Raw genomic sequence first — 18,641 nt, forward strand, 5'->3', positions numbered from 1 at the left:
GCATATTCCACCCACATTGACAAGTTTTCTGATCTCTCGGCAGACCTCACCGATCTGCTAAAGGGAGTGAAAACAAGGAGGCAAAAGATTCGAATGACTCCACGAGCGTTGGAGGCATTCCAGAACCTCAAGGTGGCTTTGTCAGAAGCGCCTTGTTTAGCCCTTGCCTCGTGGGACGAACCATTTCAGGTGATCACCGATGCGAGTAACATCGCAATTGGAGGTGTATTGCAACAGAATGGTCATCCAGTAGCTTACATGTCTCGTAAGTTACTGCCCGCCGAAAAGAATTACTCAGTCTATGATCGTGAACTCCTAGCAGTCATTCAGGCCTTGAAACATTGGAAACATTTCCTGTATGGCCGTGACTTCGAGGTCCGCACTGACCATCAGGCATTGCGCTGGATTCAGACGATGCCAAGTGCACAGTGGAGTGATCGACAACACCGCTGGAGTCAGATATTCCAGCAATTTGGTGGCATGATTGAGTACCTTCCAGGAAAGGCCAATCCAGTGGCCGATGCTTTGAGCAGGAAGGGACAAGTATCTGCGATTCAGACCACTAGACTGGACCTTGTTGGTACAGGACTAGAAGACATGAAGCACACGTACGCGAATTCCGAGGAATTCGGTACTCAGTGGGAATAGGCATTGGATGCCACAGGACCATGCCATTTTCTGATACGCGATGGTTGGCTTTATTACAAAGGCCGACTGTGTGTCATGAAAACATTCCGGGCAGCTCTTCTCCATGATGCCCATGACGCCATTACAGGTGGTCATAGGGGCATGAATTCGACTTTGGAGAAATTAGAACGGCAATACTATTGGCCAAAGATGAGGCGTGATGTGTTTACCTATGTACAACGCTGTGACATTTGTCAAAAGGTGAAAGCTCCTCGTGGAAAGAAGATAGGGTTGTTACAGCCTTTGCCAATTCTTGAGGGTCCTTTCCAAGACATTTCGATGGACTTTGTCACAAATCTGCCTCCCAGTCCGAGTAAGCGTAATACACAGTGTTTGACTATTGTTGACAGGTTCAGCAAATTTGTGATGCTTATTCCTTGCAGGGCCAATGTGACCGCCGAGGATGTTGCCCAGCTATTCATTCGGCATTGGTACCCGATTGGTGGGATTCCTAGGACCATAGTGTCAGACCGAGATGCCAAGTTTACCAGTCATTTTTGGAGGGCATTGTTTGATAATTTTGGTACTAAGTTGAATTTTTCCAGTGCATTCCACCCACAGACAGATGGCCAGACAGAGATATACAACCAGTTGGCCTTTGATGTGCTGAAGTGTTATGTCCACGATCAGCAAGGTAAGTGGGAATCGTTTTTGCCTTTAGTTCAAGCTGTGTTGAATGACTCTTTTTCTTCAGCTATTGGCAGGACTCCATATGAGGCAGCGTTTGGAAGGCCTTTCCAGTCGTTGTTAACCAGGACGTCGTCTTCAATACCGGAGGCGAACAGAGTGACGGAGTCTTACCAGGAGATCCTAGAGTCCGTCAAAGACAGATTGGCTAAAGCGCAAGAGGCCTACACTCGACAGGCCAATAAAGACCGAAGGGACATGAAGTTTTCGGAAGGAGATTGGGTATATCTTCGGATTATGAAGCAAAGATTAAAGCAGGTGGGCAAGCGATGCCCAAAGTTGTCTTTCAGGAGCTTCGGACCATTCCCCATCCGGAAAAAGATTAATGAGGTGTCTATGCAGTTAAAGCTACCTCCGAGTTGGACTATGCACGATGTATTTCATGTCAGTTGGTTAAAGCCATATGCAGGTCCACCCCCTTCAGAGGTCAAAGACGAAGCGGAACCAGACATCATTGATGAAGCAGAAGTAATGGTTCCAGAACAGATCCTTCTGCACCGTTTCAAGCATGGCTCAGGCCGAAGACTACGACAGTTCCTCACGAAGTTTCAAGACCGAGGAACTCATGAAGCGGTATGGCTCGACAAGGAATTTTTCGAAGACTATCCGGCTTTATTGACGGATTATTTGGAGGCTATGCAGCTTCCGTCAAGTTAAGCAGAAGGGGATGTCATGTGCATCCCGCACTTGGATGCCACGTAGACATTTCTGTACAGAAGGTGCAGGACCTGGGATGGTGAACTGGTCCCATGTGAGCCCAGTCCGGGACGAGTCAGCCAGGGATCCATCTCAGTCGTCCGAGGTCAGGTGTGCATTGTCCTGCACATGAGTCCAAGGTCAGGTGTGCATTGTCCTGCACATGAAGCAGTGCCAGTCCGCGCTGTGAGTCTCCCTCTGGAATGATGTCAGATGTGCTGAGTATCTGGTTTGCAACTGGATGCCAGGCCTCTGTAGGCATGTAGTTTGCATGTAGAGATGGGGCCAGCCCATAGGGCTACCCCAGGGCAAGGTTTTGCATTGGCATACTTAGCATGGGCATGGGGGAGGTATAGAACCACCCCCAAGGGGCCAGGAGGGCCCAAGATATTGCCCACCAGCCAAGGCAAGGGCTGGAGGGGCTGTCGGCCAGCTCCAGAGCTTCTGGACAGGCAGCCGACAGAGGTTAAAGCCCTAAACAGCAGGCGGCCAGGTGTGGGGGGCAGTCCCACACCCATGCGCAGCATGCCCAGCAGCCAGGGTGCTGCCCAGAACATGTGCGCAGGCTGGACAGCCATCAAACAAGTGTGAAAACACTTTATTAAGTGTGTGGGTATTTTATTAAAAATACTCAGTCGTGGGCTGTCCTGAAGCCAGCCGACTGCATGAAGGGAGGGGTATAAATACCCCAGCCCATAATCCCATCATTTATCTCATAATTCACCAAGAGCCTCAAGCATTCAAGGGCCAGGACAGCCAAGGGTTTGCTAAAGCTAAGGGGTGAAGGACTGAAGGTCAAGGGCAGGTTTTCCAGCCAAGAAAAGGTCAAGTACTTTGTATTTGTTTCAGATTTACATCATTCTAATAAAGCAAATACACCATCCGTGGTGGGGGCCCTACAGAGGGTAATTGGGACCCAATACTGTGTCCTTCTCCATCTCCCCTTTCTCTCTCTATTTTCTGCACATCGTCTTTCAGTTTTGTGCGTTAATTCCGTCGCGAAAAGAGTGCTGTTTGCTGAGTTTTGAAGTACCGATCCTTCTCCGAAGCTTCCGCATATTACACCAAGGCCCATCTCCCACCACATCCAGATTCACTTCCACCATCATGGGGGCTGGACTTACCCCGACCATCTCTACCAACATCTAACAGATGTAATTCCCAATCTCCCACTAGCCGACAATGATTGGTATGATGAGGAATGCTGCACAACACGTGAGCGTCTCTTACACGAGGTTGCAACTTGCCAAATCCGAGAGCGAGATGCTCAAAGGATTAACCAATACACACCAGGCGTAAGAAACAAGCACGTGTTAAGGGCCAATACAAGGATTTATACCAATCTCTGAAAGGTGTGAACTGTATTGAGGGCTGGAAGAAAATCCGGGAGAAATGCCCACCCACACCCATCACATCTCCATTCATGTGGCGCACACGTGCACGATCCATATTCGAAGTACCAAATCAGCCCCCCCATCCCACCACCATCACATCCACCTTCACATCCGACATGGTAGCCCGAGCCATCCGGAGACTCAAAAACGGTAGATCCATAGTTGTTAGGTACGATACCGTATGGGAAAATACGGTATGATATAATTTTTTTTCTTATCATACGATAAAATACGGTGTTTTAAAGAAGTACTTATAAACTTAGTATTTCCAATTCGAGATATGGAGTATTTTAAAAAGGAGGGAAGCATCATAGTATAGAGGATGCTCAAACAGCCATATACAAGCAAAAAAAAGACCATTACCTCCCCCCAAAAAAGGGATTTTTTTTTGAAAAAAAGTTATCGTTTTTTTATGGGGGGGGGGATCCGTACAAGTCTGTACGGTATCATACTGTACAGTATTCCATACGATAAGGCATCGTACGCCGTGCGGAAACAACTATGGGTAGATCACAGGACCTTGAGGGCCTCTTGGCAGAGCACATCTCCCATGCGGGGGAGACTCTGGCACCCCTCCTTGTCCATATGCTCAACCGGGCTCTTTCGGAAGGCCGACCTGGACAATCCATATCATCACACCCATCCATAAAGCCAGAGATCCCAGGAACCCCAACAACTACAAGACTATCACGATTGGCCACACATTGGCCAAACTTTACGGGTCAGTACTTGAGCTTGAGCTCAACACACTTGCAAAGACACATGGGAACAGAGCATCAGGGTAGGCAGGCTTCCGTAGGTCATTCTCTACTCTGGATCACATCTTCACCCTCCGAGCCATCATAAAAGAGGCCAGAGCACGACACCAATGGGTTTACTTTTGCTTTGTGGATTTCTACAAAGCATTTGATATAGTGCCTCGAGCCAGACTACTGGAGAGACTCTAGGACTTGGGGGTACCATCCGACATGATTTGGGGGATCATGGCATTATATGAGTCGATCATAGGGTGGGTGAGATGCCAGGAGGATTATCATCAGAGGAGATCTCCAGTACCATTGGAGTGAAGTAAGGATGCCCACTGTTTCCCACTCTCTTTGGCCTCTACATCAACGAGATTTCAGCCTTCATTGATAGAGGAGGGGGAAGAGGCTGAAATCTCGTTGAGGATCATGGCATTATATGAGTCGATCATAGGGTGGGTGAGATGCTAGGAGGATTATCAGAGGAGATCTCCAGTACCATTGGAGTGAAGGATGCCCACTGTTTCCCACTCTCTTTGGCCTCTACATCAACGAGATTTCAGCCTTCATTGATAGAGGAGGGGAAAGAGGCGTATCACTAGCAGGCATCCTTGTTTCCATACTACTTTATGGTGATGACATTGTGCAGCACTCTCCAGAGCCTCTCCAGAGGCATCTTGACACGTTACATGACTTTTGTGCACAGTGGGATCTCACAGTAAACCTTGGAAAAACCAAGGTTATGGTCTTCAAGACATCCCTCTTTTCACATCTCAACTAAGTTTCACCTTCATGGGCAGCCGAGTGGAGATTGCATACTCATGCGTGTACTTAGGAGTCACTCTTAAAAGACTGGTCTTCTTGATGAGCCATGTTGTAGAGGCTAGACTGATACGAGGGTATGCTTCTCTTGCTCTCATGGAGAGACACTGCTTCCAGGAGCCGAGGACCAAGTTGTGTCTATTTGACACCTTGGTCACTTCAGTATTGATGTATGGAGCACCCTTCTGGGCACGTGATCTTATGGCGGCCAAATGGCCGAGGATAGAGAGGCCTTGGGTCATGATGCTCTCTTGTTTGATACACAGCAAACCATCGATCCCACATGATATTATCTTGGCAGAGTTTGCTACAACACCCATGGTAGTAGAGCCTAGAGGCACTCTTCTAGACAGTCACATACATTCACAGGATCAGTACCATGCCCCCCTGGAGAGTCACGAGGCTCGCCCTACAGTCCTCCCAGAAGCTAGCTGAGATGGACACAAGTCATGGTATAGCCGAGTATGCACTTGGTTCACAAGGTAGGGACTTAGGATGGATCGCCTCCCCCCACTCCAGTATGACCCGGCCTCCCCAATGATCAGGCTCTCTCAACATGACAAGAACCGGGTGATCAAATATGATTTATTGGGACTACACATAGAGGATACTTGGATCACAACACATGAGCCACTCTCACACAAACGATACTACTACATGGATACTTTCATGAGGCTTACAGAGGATGGTTTCATACTGAGGGCCAAATATGTTGACATATACATGTCACATGCCATGCGGATTGCAGTGGGCGAGTTGCGGGTGTCATCGCATCGCCTGAGGATAGAGACAGGGAGAGCCATGTAGATACCTTGTGAGGAGAGGATACGCACTATGTGCTAGCAGGAGGTCAAGTCAGAGGAGTGCTTCATATGCAGATGCACCGTATATTATGAGATATGAGGGAGGTTCCACTGTCTCTTCAGAGAGGGGTTTGGACCCTTGTCCAAGATCATGGATTATCCAGATTAGTAGTGCCTGAGTCCCTTCTTACTAGAGCTTCATCGCCACAGAGACTCACTGATTAGGGAGTCGAGACCCCATGGGAGACACCCACCCCGGTCCCAGACGACCATCACTTTGTTCTTCTGACTACGAGAGGATGCCCCACTAGCCATGGATGATATACTCACAACTGAAAGAGTGCACAGAGCGGAAGCAGAGTGGCACTAGAATGTGCTGAACAGAGAGTGCAAGAGAGAAAGAGATATGGAGCAAACTATGCTGAATATACTGAACCAAAACAGTCCCAAGCAAGAGACAGTGATAGTCTCATAAGTGAGGGAGCAAATAACTACAAGACTCTATGAAAAATGAGAGGCCAGCACCCACTATTTATAGTGGGGAAGAGCTGGCCGACTGGAGCATAGAAACAGGCCGACTGGAGCTGTTGGACATGGCTCCCTAGAAAAATGCCAGAAAGGCTGGGAAAAATCCCAGAAAAATACTAAAAAGGGGTGGCCAGCCCACAAACAAGGGCCATGCAAAAGGGGACCAAATGGGCACCATACAGAGCAGAAACTGGGGATGAAAGTGCTAACACCCCCTCTCAGCACCAGATGCTGAACAAACTCCGAGAATCCGAAGATGAGGAGCCAAGGAAGCCTGAGAAACCGGCTTGGTGAACAAATCTGCAGCATTCTCCGCGGAAGGACAATACTCCAAACTCAAATCTCCAGCAAGAACCCGTTCACGAACATAGTGATACTGAATCTCAATGTGTTTCGTACGAGCATGAAACACAGGGTTCTTGGCGATGGCGATGCAACTCTGATTGTCACACCAAAGAAGAGTAGATCCGGTAGGAGGACAGCCAAGCTCCTCCAATAATCTCCGCAACCATATCGCCTCACATGCAGCATAGCAAACTGCACGGTACTCCGCCTCGGTAGAGGAAAGCGCCACAGTAGGCTGCTTTTTACTGCTCCAAGAAATGGCTCCAGACCCAAGTGAAAAAACACAACCAGTGGTCGAACGCCGTGTATCTGGATCTCCAGCCCAGTCTGAGTCAGACCATCCAACAAGAGTGCGTCCTTGGCCATAAAAGATGCCAAAATCCAGAGTGCCACGTAAGTACCGAAGAACTCTGAGAGCACACCGCCAATGCTGCTGACGGGGTTTGGATGAGAAGGAACTCAATAAACTGACTGCGAAGCATATGTCCAATCGGGAGTAGGTCAACCATACCAAACAACCGACGAGAACCCGATACTGGCCCTGATCAGTCCCTGGAGAAGCATCAAGTGAAGAAAGCTTCTCACCAATATCCAAAGGAGAAGATACTGGTTTGCACCCAGTCATCTGAAATCTGTCGAGAATCTCCCGAGTGTACTTCTGCTGAGAGAAGAAAATGCCCTTCGAGGTCTGCCAAATCTCAAAGCCAAGAAAATAGTGCAAGAGGCCCAGATCCGTCATCTCAAACTCTGTCTCCAAAGCATCCATAACAGAACGGATCCGCACAGAATAAGAACCTGTAAAGATGAGGTCATCAACATAGACCACAATGATAACAATCAACCCCCTCTCAAGGAGGATATAAAGGTTCGAATCTGCATGAGAGCGGCGCAGGCCGAGCTTCTGAAAGAACTCATCAATCCGCTGGTACCAAGCCCGCGGAGCCTGCTTTAGACCATATAAAGCCTTCTTCAGCCGGTACACATGATCCTGTTTGCCCGGAACAACAAATCCTGGCGGCTGATCAACATAAACCTCCTGTGTAAGCTCTCCATTCAAGAAAGCCGACTTGACGTCCATCTGGAAAACGGGCCATCTATGATGTCCTGCAAGTGCAAGAACGGTGCGAATGGTAGTCATTCGGGCCGTTGGAGCGAAAGTCTCATCGAAGTCGACACCGGGGCGCTGAGCATAACCCTTGGCAACCAACCTCGCTTTGTGCTTGTCCAAGCTGCCATCAGCTCGGAACTTTGATTTGAAAATCCAACGCACACCAATCACCTTACGCTGCAGAGGCCGAGGCACCAAAATCCAAGTGCCATTCCGTTCGATAGCATCCAGCTCTGTCTGCATAGCATGACGCCAAGACTCATGTGAAAGAGCCTCGTCTACAGAAGTGGGATCAGAAGGACCATTAATGATTGTAGACATAAGAGCATAATTAACAAACAAGTTGCCCTCATGAATTTGTTTCCCTGTAACTCTGGAAGAACGCCGAAGAGAACCAGGCGGAGGAGCAGAAGGAAGCTCACGTAACCCAGAGTCACGAACTGTCTGATAATACCAACCAGGTACAGATCTGCTCGAACTCGCCGGAGGAGGAGCAGGGTCATCATCATCTGACTGAGAATCCTCAGCTGGAGGTGTGACAGTAACAGCGGGAGCAGGAGGATGAGTAGGAGGAGGAGAAGGAGGTGCAGGAAGAAGAAGCTCACCAAGCTCACCACCCCCCTCTGAAGATGTAGGAGTCTCGTCGAACACCACATCACGGCTCACAATAACTTTACCGGCTTGAGGATCATAAAGACGATATGCCTTGGACACAGTGCTGTATCCGAGAAAAGTCATGCGCTGAGACTTCGAGTCCAACTTGGAGCGGTGCTCCTTAGGCACATGAACATACGCGGTACATCCAAATATCCGAAAATGAACAACAGAGGGCTTCTCACCATGGAAAGCCTCATATGGAGTTTTGTCGGGAAGAGCAGCAGTAGGAGACCTATTCTGAATGTAGACAGCAGTGGAAGCCGCCTCAGCCCAGAAACGTCGAGGTAATGAAGAATGCTCAAGCATAGCACGGGCCATCTCCATAATGGTCCTATTCTTCCTCTCGGCAACTCCATTCTGAGATGGAGTATATGCTGTAGTAAGCTGTCTCCGAATGCCATGTGTCTTGCAATATTGCTTAAACTCCTGGGATGTAAACTCACCCCCTCCATCGGTCCTGAGAGCCTTGACCGAGTGACCGGTCTCTTTTTCCACCTCGGCTTTCCAATCACAGAAGTGATGAAAAGTCTCATCCTTGGTCTTCAGAAAGAAAACCCAAGTATATCTGGTAAAATCATCCACCATCACGAGCATGTACAACGCCTTACTCAAAGACGCGGTACTCATAGGACCACACAAGTCTGCATGAATGAGAGCAAGTGATGTCGAAGATCTGTGTGTCGCCTCCTTCGGAAAGGCGGCTCGGTGCTGCTTCCCCTGCAAACAAGAGGAACAAGGAGAAGACGGAGCCTTGATGGTTGGTAATCCATCAACCAACCCATCCTTCGAAGCTCGCTGCAGAAGCTGATAGCTCAAATGGCCAAACCGAGCATGCCAAAGAGCAGAAGAAGCACCAGAAGAAAGTAGAGCGGTCAGTTTGTAGAGACCACTATCTTGGACTCCCTGAGCCAAGATGCTACCAGTCGCTTTATCACGAATGGTAATCTCATAACGAGAAAAGATCACCTCCGCACCCTGAGCTGTAAGAGCACTCACTGACAAAAGGTTAAAAGCCAAATCTGGAATATACAGAACGTCAGAGAAGTACCTCTTGTCCTCTTCAGAACGGAAGATGGGGATAGTGCCATGACCATGCACTGGCACAGAAGAAGAATCACCCAGAGTGATCTCGCCTGTTCTGGCAGTGAAGTCCTCGAACCAATCTCGATGGGGTGTCATATGAGCAGTAGCACCGCTATCAACAATCCAAGACCGTGACTGAGAAGTCACAAGAGCAAGTATACGCCGAGTACTTGCTAAGAGAAGAATTCCATCATCCTTCTTGGGTTGAGACACCGCCGTTGAGGAAGAGTTCTTTGCTGCTTCATCACGCTTCTTCTTGTGACATTGGGGTGACTTGTGACCCTTCTTGCCACAATAATGACATTCAATGTCCTTATTCTTTGAAGATTTGTTATCTTTATCCTTATCGGAATCCTTGGAGTTCTTGTCAGAACCCCCTTTACCTTTCTTTTGTTGAGACTTCCCTTTATCTCGTGCTGCCAAAGCTCCATCAGGGCCACCGGAGGTGCCAGTCCGCTCCTCAAAGCGAGACTCTATCTGCATAATGGAGGGGAGAACTTCCTCCCAAGTAACTGGAACAGGACGAGGAGAAGAAACCAGAGACTGAAAGTATGCATCAAACCTCTCTGGAAGCTTGGAGAGCAGCCGAATAGCCATATCCTCTGTGGAGATGTCCTTGCCACAAACAGCAAGCTCGTCCCGGAGATCTTTCATCTTCGAGATGAAAGCAGATAAAGATGGAAACGCAGAAACTGATAAGTTCATAAGTTGCTTTTCCAATGCCAAAATCCGACCCGGAGACTTAATCTCATAGAGATCTGCAAAAGCCTTCCAAACTTCATGTGCAGCATCAGCTGTACGCACATGAGAGAGAACAGCATCCTGACAGTTCAACATCAGAAAGGAAAAAACACGTCGATCATTCGACTGCCAAATATCAATATGTGCCTGAGTCACACCACCGGAAGCAAGGGTGGGAGGGGTGGCATTGGCTGGTGTAACAAGCCAATCCCAGAGATCCACGCCACGCAAGGCCGATTTCACCTTCACCTTCCATAGGGTGTAGTTGGAACCATCCAACTTGGCAGACTCTGCAAACATATGAAGAGAAGTGGGAGCAGCCATCACAAGAGCTTGGGCTCAATCTCAAGAAATGCACAATCTCTGAAGAAAAGGTGTCCTCCACAGGTACCAAGAGTGCCACCAAAGCCTGCAACACCACAAGCCCCCTCTGCAAAGGGAAAGAACCACTGGAGAGGAAAACGCAGCAATGAAGAAGTGCTGTCCTGTAGAAAACAGGCCGCCTGCAGTCCAATCTCCAAGTGGGCAATGAAACGCTGATCTCCAAGAGCCAGACGGCTGAATCGGTGAAGCCAATCTGAAGAAAAACTGACCAGCAGAGTGCTGTCCAGAAAACGCAGCAGCAAAAAGCTATGGATCTGGAAGAAAACGCAGAGGAGGTGGTGCTGAAAACAGGGCTGAATCTGGGGCAGCAGAAAGGTTGCTAAACCTAGAGCGATGATACCATGAAAGAGTGCACAGAGCGGAAGCAGAGTGGCACTAGAATGTGCTGAACAGAGAGTGCAAGAGAGAAAGAGATATGGAGCAAACTATGCTGAATATACTGAACCAAAACAGTCCCAAGCAAGAGACAGTGATAGTCTCATAAGTGAGGGAGCAAATAACTACAAGACTCTATGAAAAATGAGAGGCCAGCACCCACTATTTATAGTGGGGAAGAGCTGGCCGACTGGAGCATAGAAACAGGCCGACTGGAGCTGTTGGACATGGCTCCCTAGAAAAATGCCAGAAAGGCTGGGAAAAATCCCAGAAAAATACTAAAAAGGGGTGGCCAGCCCACAAACAAGGGCCATGCAAAAGGGGACCAAATGGGCACCATACAGAGCAGAAACTGGGGATGAAAGTGCTAACAACAACCTCATGGAGCCACACATTTTTTAGTGCCCAACCCCCCCGCGAAACCCCACTCTGGCGTGACTCTAGACCGGGCCACGACACTAGAGTGAGCTTGATGCCCTAGACTCCCTTGATCTTGCTAGCCACACAGAAATCAGCCCCAACTTGAGGAGGTCTTGGAGAGGCACATAGTCACCTTCCCACGCCCGGTGGATCTGCAGAGCCTTCTACAGGCTAACCCCATACTCGATATCCTTGACGGCCCCCTCCCCTTACCGGGGGTTAGCTCCATAGGTTATATGATGATGATGGTCCCACTTTGTATCATATGGCTCGGATTTCACATTCCAAGCTCATAGCTCTAGTCTTTGTTTTCTTTTGTACCATGATGAGATTACATGGACACTATTGTATCACTTTTGGTCTCATAGACCCACTGGGTCTTTTGAAGATGTTTAATATAACTCTCTCTCTCTCTCTCTCTCTCTCTCTCTCTCTCTCCATTCCATGATGAGATATGCCATGGACATTATTGTATCACTTTGGTCTCATAGGCCCATTGGGTCTTTAGTAGACGCTCTCTCTCTCTCTCTCTCTCTCTCTCTCTCTCTTCTCATGTTGTTGACATACAATGTACTATGGATCATAGGTAACATTTTTTGGTGTTAGAGAACCTTTGGGTCTTTTGTAGACGTTAATATAATCTTTCTTTTTTTCTCTTGTTTTTCCCCAGGACAAGAATTATGAGTACTTGTGGAATTGCCAAGACTACTTGGCTAAGGTAATTTTTATGTAGTAGATGTTTACACTTTTCTTTGACTACAGTAGGTCTGGTCGTACATATTCTGATTCAACTTCTGATGATGCAGGCAAACTGTATCATCTTGGCAACCGGTTCAGATGACCGTTCTTCAAACCTTGCAGAGGAGCTTGCACGTCGACTTGGTCGAGAGCGGTGAGTGGTGCTTGCGCATACTTAATCCCATAAAAGGGCTTCAACATTTTATTTTATTTTGGTAGATGCTGCTTGATAAAAATCCCTTATGTTCTTATTGGATTCACGAATAGTGTTGTTTTGGTGCTTTGAAATTAGATGTTGGCGTGTAAATTGGCCCACAGACAATAGAGGGATGCCATGCAAGGACCCGACTGAGGTTTCTTTTCTAAGCCTTGTTGTTAAGCCCATTAGTACATCAATTGGCTTGTGGTTGCACTTAAAATATGTTATGTAGGAAAAACCATGTCAAGGATCAACATCCTATTCAATGAGTGAGGTATTGCAATTGAAAGGGCACAAAGCTTTACAAGACATGATTGCCCTTGTGATGTTTTTTATTGTACAAGGTACTGGAATTCAAAGGGTGCAAAGCTTTAAAAGACATGATTGCAAATTCTGAGCTTTATCCTATTCGTGGACTGATTGTACAAGACATGATTGTCTTTTTTATGTTTTTTATTGTAGAAGACATGATTGTCTTTTTGATGTTTTTTATTGTACAAGACATGATTGCCTTTTTGATGTTTTTTTAAATCGTACAAGGTACTGCAATTCAAAGGGCGCAAAGCTTTAAAAGACATGATTGCAAATTCTGAGCTTTATCCTATTCGTGGACTGTTCCAATTTTGTGACTTCGACAAAGAAATAGATGATTACTATCATGAACGATTGGGCAATGAGCATGGTGTGTCGACTGGTTGGAAAGGACTTGATTCATTGTATCGGGTGTGTAAGTTTTCTTTTGTAATTGGACTTTCTGACCTTGTTTTTGGCTATGTAATGCTTGTTTGTTTGATTTTTCTAGCTGCGTTAGTTCACTAGTTCACTTCTATTTGTTTGGGAAACTATATAGGTTTAAATTAATGAGAATCCAACAAATGTCTTCTCTCTGTCAGCCAAAATATGGCCCTATTTAGGATTAAGTTGACTTGCATGAGAAAGTGCCTTCATCATTTATAGGAGTTGGCTCTCAGAGCTATTCTGTGTACCACAGGTGACTGAAAAAATAGGCCAGCAGTCCTCAAAGCCAAATTTTTCCACATACTGCATGATATGCAGCCATATACTTCGCTTCAAAAACTGAGTTGCTTTTTATTGGCTGAACTAATAGCTCCATTCCCAAGTGAAAAGGCATATTGTGTGGTGATGCGTCGATTGTTCACCATTTAGGGAACCATCTAGTGCCTTGCACGACGAGATGAAGTGAAAAATGCAAGGGTCGACTTTTCTTAGGGCCGAATTGCAAAGAGGCTTGGAGGAAACTCCGAGAACATCGTTCCCCCACACCTATCACCTGCCCGGACACATGGCACTCCTATGCATGCTCCCTCTATCATATCTCCCATGAGCCACCCCTACCCCCACCACTAGATCCCCGCCCCACACCTCCATTTCTTCACAAAGGGCATGTTCCTCAAGGCCTTTAGTAGACTACGTAAAGGGCAAGCCTAGGATCATGAGGGACTCACTGTCGAGTACATCTCGCATGCCGATGATTCCTTGGCGCCCCTACTAGCCTACATGTTCAATAGAGTCCTTTGTGAAGGATTTCCACCCGCGTGGTCCACCAACACCATCACCCCCATCCTCAAAGCTGGAGATCACGATCATGAATGGCCACACATTGGTTAAACTCTATGGATCGGTGCTAGAGGTAGAGCTCAGCTCATTTGCAGAGAGACATGGATGCAGAGCCTTAGGACAGGCAGGCTTTCGGAGGACTTGACCGCGTCGTCGCACCTGACATGGTTTGGAGCATCATCGCCCTCTAGGAGTCCATCACCGGACGAGTGAGAGTCCCAGGAGGTAGGAGGTACATCGCAGGAGATTTCTAGCACTATTGGGGTGAAACAGGGCTGCCCTCTTTCACCCACTCTTTTTGGGCTGTACATTGATGATATCTCGAGTGTCATTGACGGATTAGGCAGGGCTCGTCCCACACTAGCAGGCATACTAATCCCCATACTACTTAATGTAGATGACATCGTCGTCCTCTTAGATTCAGCCAAGGGGCTTCTGAGACAGTTGGACTCTGCGGGACCTCTCTGTTAACCTTGGTTAGACCAAGGTAATGATCTTCAATACTTGCCCCTTCACATCTAGATTATAGAGAGGATCCTCTGGAGATTGTTTCATCCTGTCTACCTTGGTGTCACTTTCAATGGCGCATGCTTCACCATGCTTCCCGCACCACATGCCAAAGTGACACAGGGATATGCAACCTTGAGCTTACTTTAGTGGCAATGCTTCCAGGCACATTTCCAGGAGCCCAGGATGAAGGGTTGGGTTTTTGACACCCTCGTCACACCAGCCTTGATGCCTTTTGGGAGCCAGATTTATCCGATGAGGATTGGTTGCGAGTTGAGAGGCCCTAGGTCATGATGTTCTCCCGTATGATCCGCAGCAAACCATCAGTCCCACACCACATTATCCAGGCAGAGTTTGCTGCAACCCTGATGGTAGTGGATGCACTCTTCCAGACAGTGACATACCTCCATCGCATTAGTCACATGGATCTCCACAGGTACCCGAGGCTTGCCCTGGAGTCCTCGAGACAACTAGCACTTGAGGGCCACTTTGGAGTATGGTATGGAGTAGGTTCCATTTGGTTCTCAATATATGGGCTCCGCATGGACCGCCTGCCACCCCTTCACTACAATCCCCTTTTCTCCGGCTCTCTCATGAGGATACCAACCGGGTTATCTGGTTAGATCTTCTTAGCCTTTACACCCATTGCACATGGATCACACCTTCGGAGCTCCCACCGAAGATGCACTTCTACAAAGGTCACTTTCTCACGCTCACTGAGGATGGAATCATCTAGTAGCCTAGCTACCTGATTGTCCACATGTCCCATGCCATGCGGATTGCGTGGCCAGATACGGGCTTCATCCCACCGCCTTAGTGTGGAGACAGGTAGAGCTGAGTGCGTCTTTAGAGCCAGGGAGCTCATACAGAGACCCAGAGAGGAGAGGATCTGCCGTTTATGCTACTTAGAGGTTGAGACAGAGGAGCATTACATTTGCCATTGCCCAGTATACTATGAGATCTGTGGGAGTTTTCACCTTCTATTTCGTGAGGGATTTTGTCCACTCTCTAGGATCATTGACTTCCTGGACGAGCGTTGCCTAGGGCTCTTCTTGCTCGAGCTCCGCAGACACAGGGACAGTTTCTTGAGAGAGCTTCATCCCCAGCCACCCTGACCCTTCCCTCGCCAGCCAACCATCACCTGTTTCCTACAGACCCAGGATGTCATGGCCCTGTGAAAATGGAGCAGGACAAGTGTGGGCATGGTGGTTGCAGGGTCAGAATATTTTATGATTCACATGGGGGGTGCCCGGACAGTGTTTAAAGATGTGTGGACAACCCTAGGTGTGAAGGGGGAACATTAAAACATTAACTTTTAATGTTTATAAAAGTTGCCCCTAGGCCTTAGTGGCCCTAGGGAACTTATTAAGTTGGGGCCCTAGGGATTAACTTGGGAAGGAGGTTTTCTCTCTCTACACTCTCTCTCCTCTCTTTTTGGGGAGTCGTGTAGCAAAAGTGGAGCCTTCCTTCATGCGCTTGAGTTCCATCGTGGGAAAGCTGAAGAGGAGGTGAAGGCGGCTGTTTTGCTGCAGACTGTTGCTGTTTTTCTGAAGAAACCAGCCGTACAGCACTGTACGGCCAGTGCTGGACTCTCTCTCTCTCTCTCTCTTTCTCCTCTACTGCTGGCGGCGCACAGGACAGCTACTGTTGGGCTGCGCAGAAGGCCTGTGCAGGCTGCACAGTTGGTTTTTCAGCAGGTACACCTGGTACGGCTGCCGTACAGTGTACGGGCAGCCTGGTACAGAAGGTACAAGTGCTGCAGGTGGTGTAGACAGGTGCTGGACAGGCCTGTATACGCTGATTCAAGCTGGTACAGAAGTGGACAGCAGGCTGTTTTTGCAAGTACAACGCCTGGCACGCATCCCGAGGCGGTACAATCAAGTACAGTGCTGATTTTCAGATCTGTACTTTCAAGGACAGCATAGGAGTGAGCATCAAGAGGAAGATACAGGCAAGTGCAAGCACACGTGTGAAGCAGGATTGTGGGTTCAAGTGCCTGCAGGCACAGATTGGTGCTGTTGCTTCCTCCAGAGTTGTTTCACGAGCTGAACTTGGTAAGCCTTGACTCTGTTCATCCATCTCTCTTTCTATTGCTTGATGTCTGCTACAGGTATGTGTTATCTGGCTCCTTGTGAGAGGAGGAGTATAGCAGATTGACAAGGGATTAAGACAGGGATTGAACAGCACATGTATATGTTGAGCTGAGAAGATGTATCATGCTTATGAGTTATGCCAGATGTATGCCCATGGCTGGCCTGCTTTGTGAACTTGGCTGATCAGAGGGAGGCACAGTGTGTTGCTTGAGGACACAGATCTGTGTGCATAGATCCTCTGTGCTGAGAAGGATTTGTGGGCAGTCAGATTGGACTACAGGTGTAAACTCTTGGCTGGTTTTTGTTTTGTACTCAGCCATACATATTATTTTAAGGGAATAAAGAAATACCGCAAGGGGCGCCAAGCTTTGGGGCCAACAGGTGTCGTTGTGTATTCAGATTTGGGCATTCTAGTCCCAATCTGTGTTTTGTTTATCATCTAGACTACAAGTGGACGGGTGATTGCTCCTACCGCACTCTGGTTTTCTATCAGAGGCCGGTTTCAAGGTTCCGTCCCCGGGACCAATCATCAACTTTCTGAAGGGGGTGAGCTCGTGGTTGTTTTGGAGAAAGCCATCGCTGAAAATTCAGCAATCATGTCTGATACAGAGGAAGAGTACTTCTATCAAGAAGAAGAAGAGCAAGAGACTTCTCCTGAAAGAGATGTATCTGAGGATATTTTTGCAGGAGAACAGGCTGCAGATGTTGAGCCTTATGAGGATGTAACACAGCCAGAAGATGTGCATGGTAAAGAGGATGATGATGCTAAGTTCAAAGATCGCTTGGCTAGTGTTATGGATACTTTTATGCAGCTCACACAGAGTGAGAGATTTGCTGAATTTTTGAGGTCTCGCTCAGAGCCCCGCACAGAGCCCCAGAAAAAGAAGAAGAAGGTTCGTTCGAAGAATCTTTCTCATGGTCATAGTGGTACCACTCCACAGGATCCATCTCCTGCCCAGTTTCCGAATATGCAGCATGCTTTTGGTGCTAACCCACAGAGTTCCTTCTATGGACAGCCACCTATTCCTCAGCAGAACATGCATCCAGGGTACTTTGGTGGTGGCTCAGTGTTTCAATCCATGACTGGGGGTTATCCTCAGGGAGGCATGGGTATGTATGGGCCTTTTGGAGCCAATTTTCAGCCTGGCATGCAAGGGAATATGTATGGTGGTATGCAGTCCGGTATGCAAGGAAATGTGTTTGGAAGCATGCAACCTGGGATGCAAGGCAATATGTTTGGTGGCATGCAGCCAGGTATGCATAGTGGAATGTATGGAAACATGGCTGGGATGTATGGTATGCCTGGTGTTGGAATGGGAAATGTTGACCCAATGATGGGTATGAATGTTGGGGGCAGCAATCTTACGAAACCACTTCCATATGATAATCTAACGCCTATGGGCAAGGCGAAGGATTACAAGGAAGGGGGAGCTGCAGTGAAGTTTGACACTTTTAGTGGGGCCAAGGATAAATTGAAGGCACTTACCTTTTTACAGCAGTTTGATGCTGCTTTTTCTGGTGGGAATTACACAGAGTCCTCAAAGGTGAGGAAAGCTGCCACTTTTCTCAAGGGTAATGCTTTGCAGTGGTGGTCTACTCTTCTTTTGCAGGGCATAGCACCCACCACATGGGTTCAATTCAAACAGGTTTTCTCTTCCGTATGGCTCACATCTACATTTGAGGTGGATGTTATGACAGCATGGCACAAGCTGGATGCTTCAAAGTGTGATAGTTTGGAGGATTATAACAAGAAGTTTTGGGAAGCTCTACTCCCAGTGACTTCTTATCGTGCCGTGCCATTATCTGAGCAGGTAGAGAAGTATTGTTGTGGGCTGCCCAAGGAGGTACGAGATTACTGTATAAAGACAAGAGTAACGAACATGTCACAGATGATTGAAAATGCTATGACAGCTAATGCGTTACTCACAGGTGGTTCATCTGGGTTTAAAGGCAGTAAGAAATTGGGCAAGAAAGCTGAAAAATTTGGGCATGCTTCTCGTGATACTAAAGGGTCTTCAAAGACAAAGTATAAGAAGTTGCCAATGCCCAAAAG

At 47.8% G+C, this 18,641-nt stretch overlaps 1 protein-coding gene across 3 annotated transcripts in view; it reads left to right on the plus strand.

The window, feature by feature from the left end:
* LOC147640449 (primase-helicase Twinkle, chloroplastic/mitochondrial-like) overlaps nt 1-18,641 on the plus strand; it is a 92,426-nt gene that overhangs the window by 25,310 nt on the left and 48,475 nt on the right. For all 3 annotated transcript variants that reach the window (XM_086780664.1, XM_086780673.1, XM_086780680.1), the window contains exons 10-13: nt 12,144-12,191; nt 12,280-12,365; nt 12,504-12,564; nt 12,951-13,133. In XM_086780664.1, the coding sequence (XP_086636790.1) occupies nt 12,144-12,191; nt 12,280-12,365; nt 12,504-12,564; nt 12,951-13,133 (378 nt within the window). The remainder of the gene's footprint in view (nt 1-12,143; nt 12,192-12,279; nt 12,366-12,503; nt 12,565-12,950; nt 13,134-18,641) is intronic.

Source organism: Cibotium barometz, chromosome 3 (assembly GCF_041138505.1).
Source record: "Cibotium barometz isolate CiBa-2024 chromosome 3, ASM4113850v1, whole genome shotgun sequence".
Taxonomy (NCBI): Eukaryota; Viridiplantae; Streptophyta; class Polypodiopsida; order Cyatheales; family Cibotiaceae; genus Cibotium; species Cibotium barometz.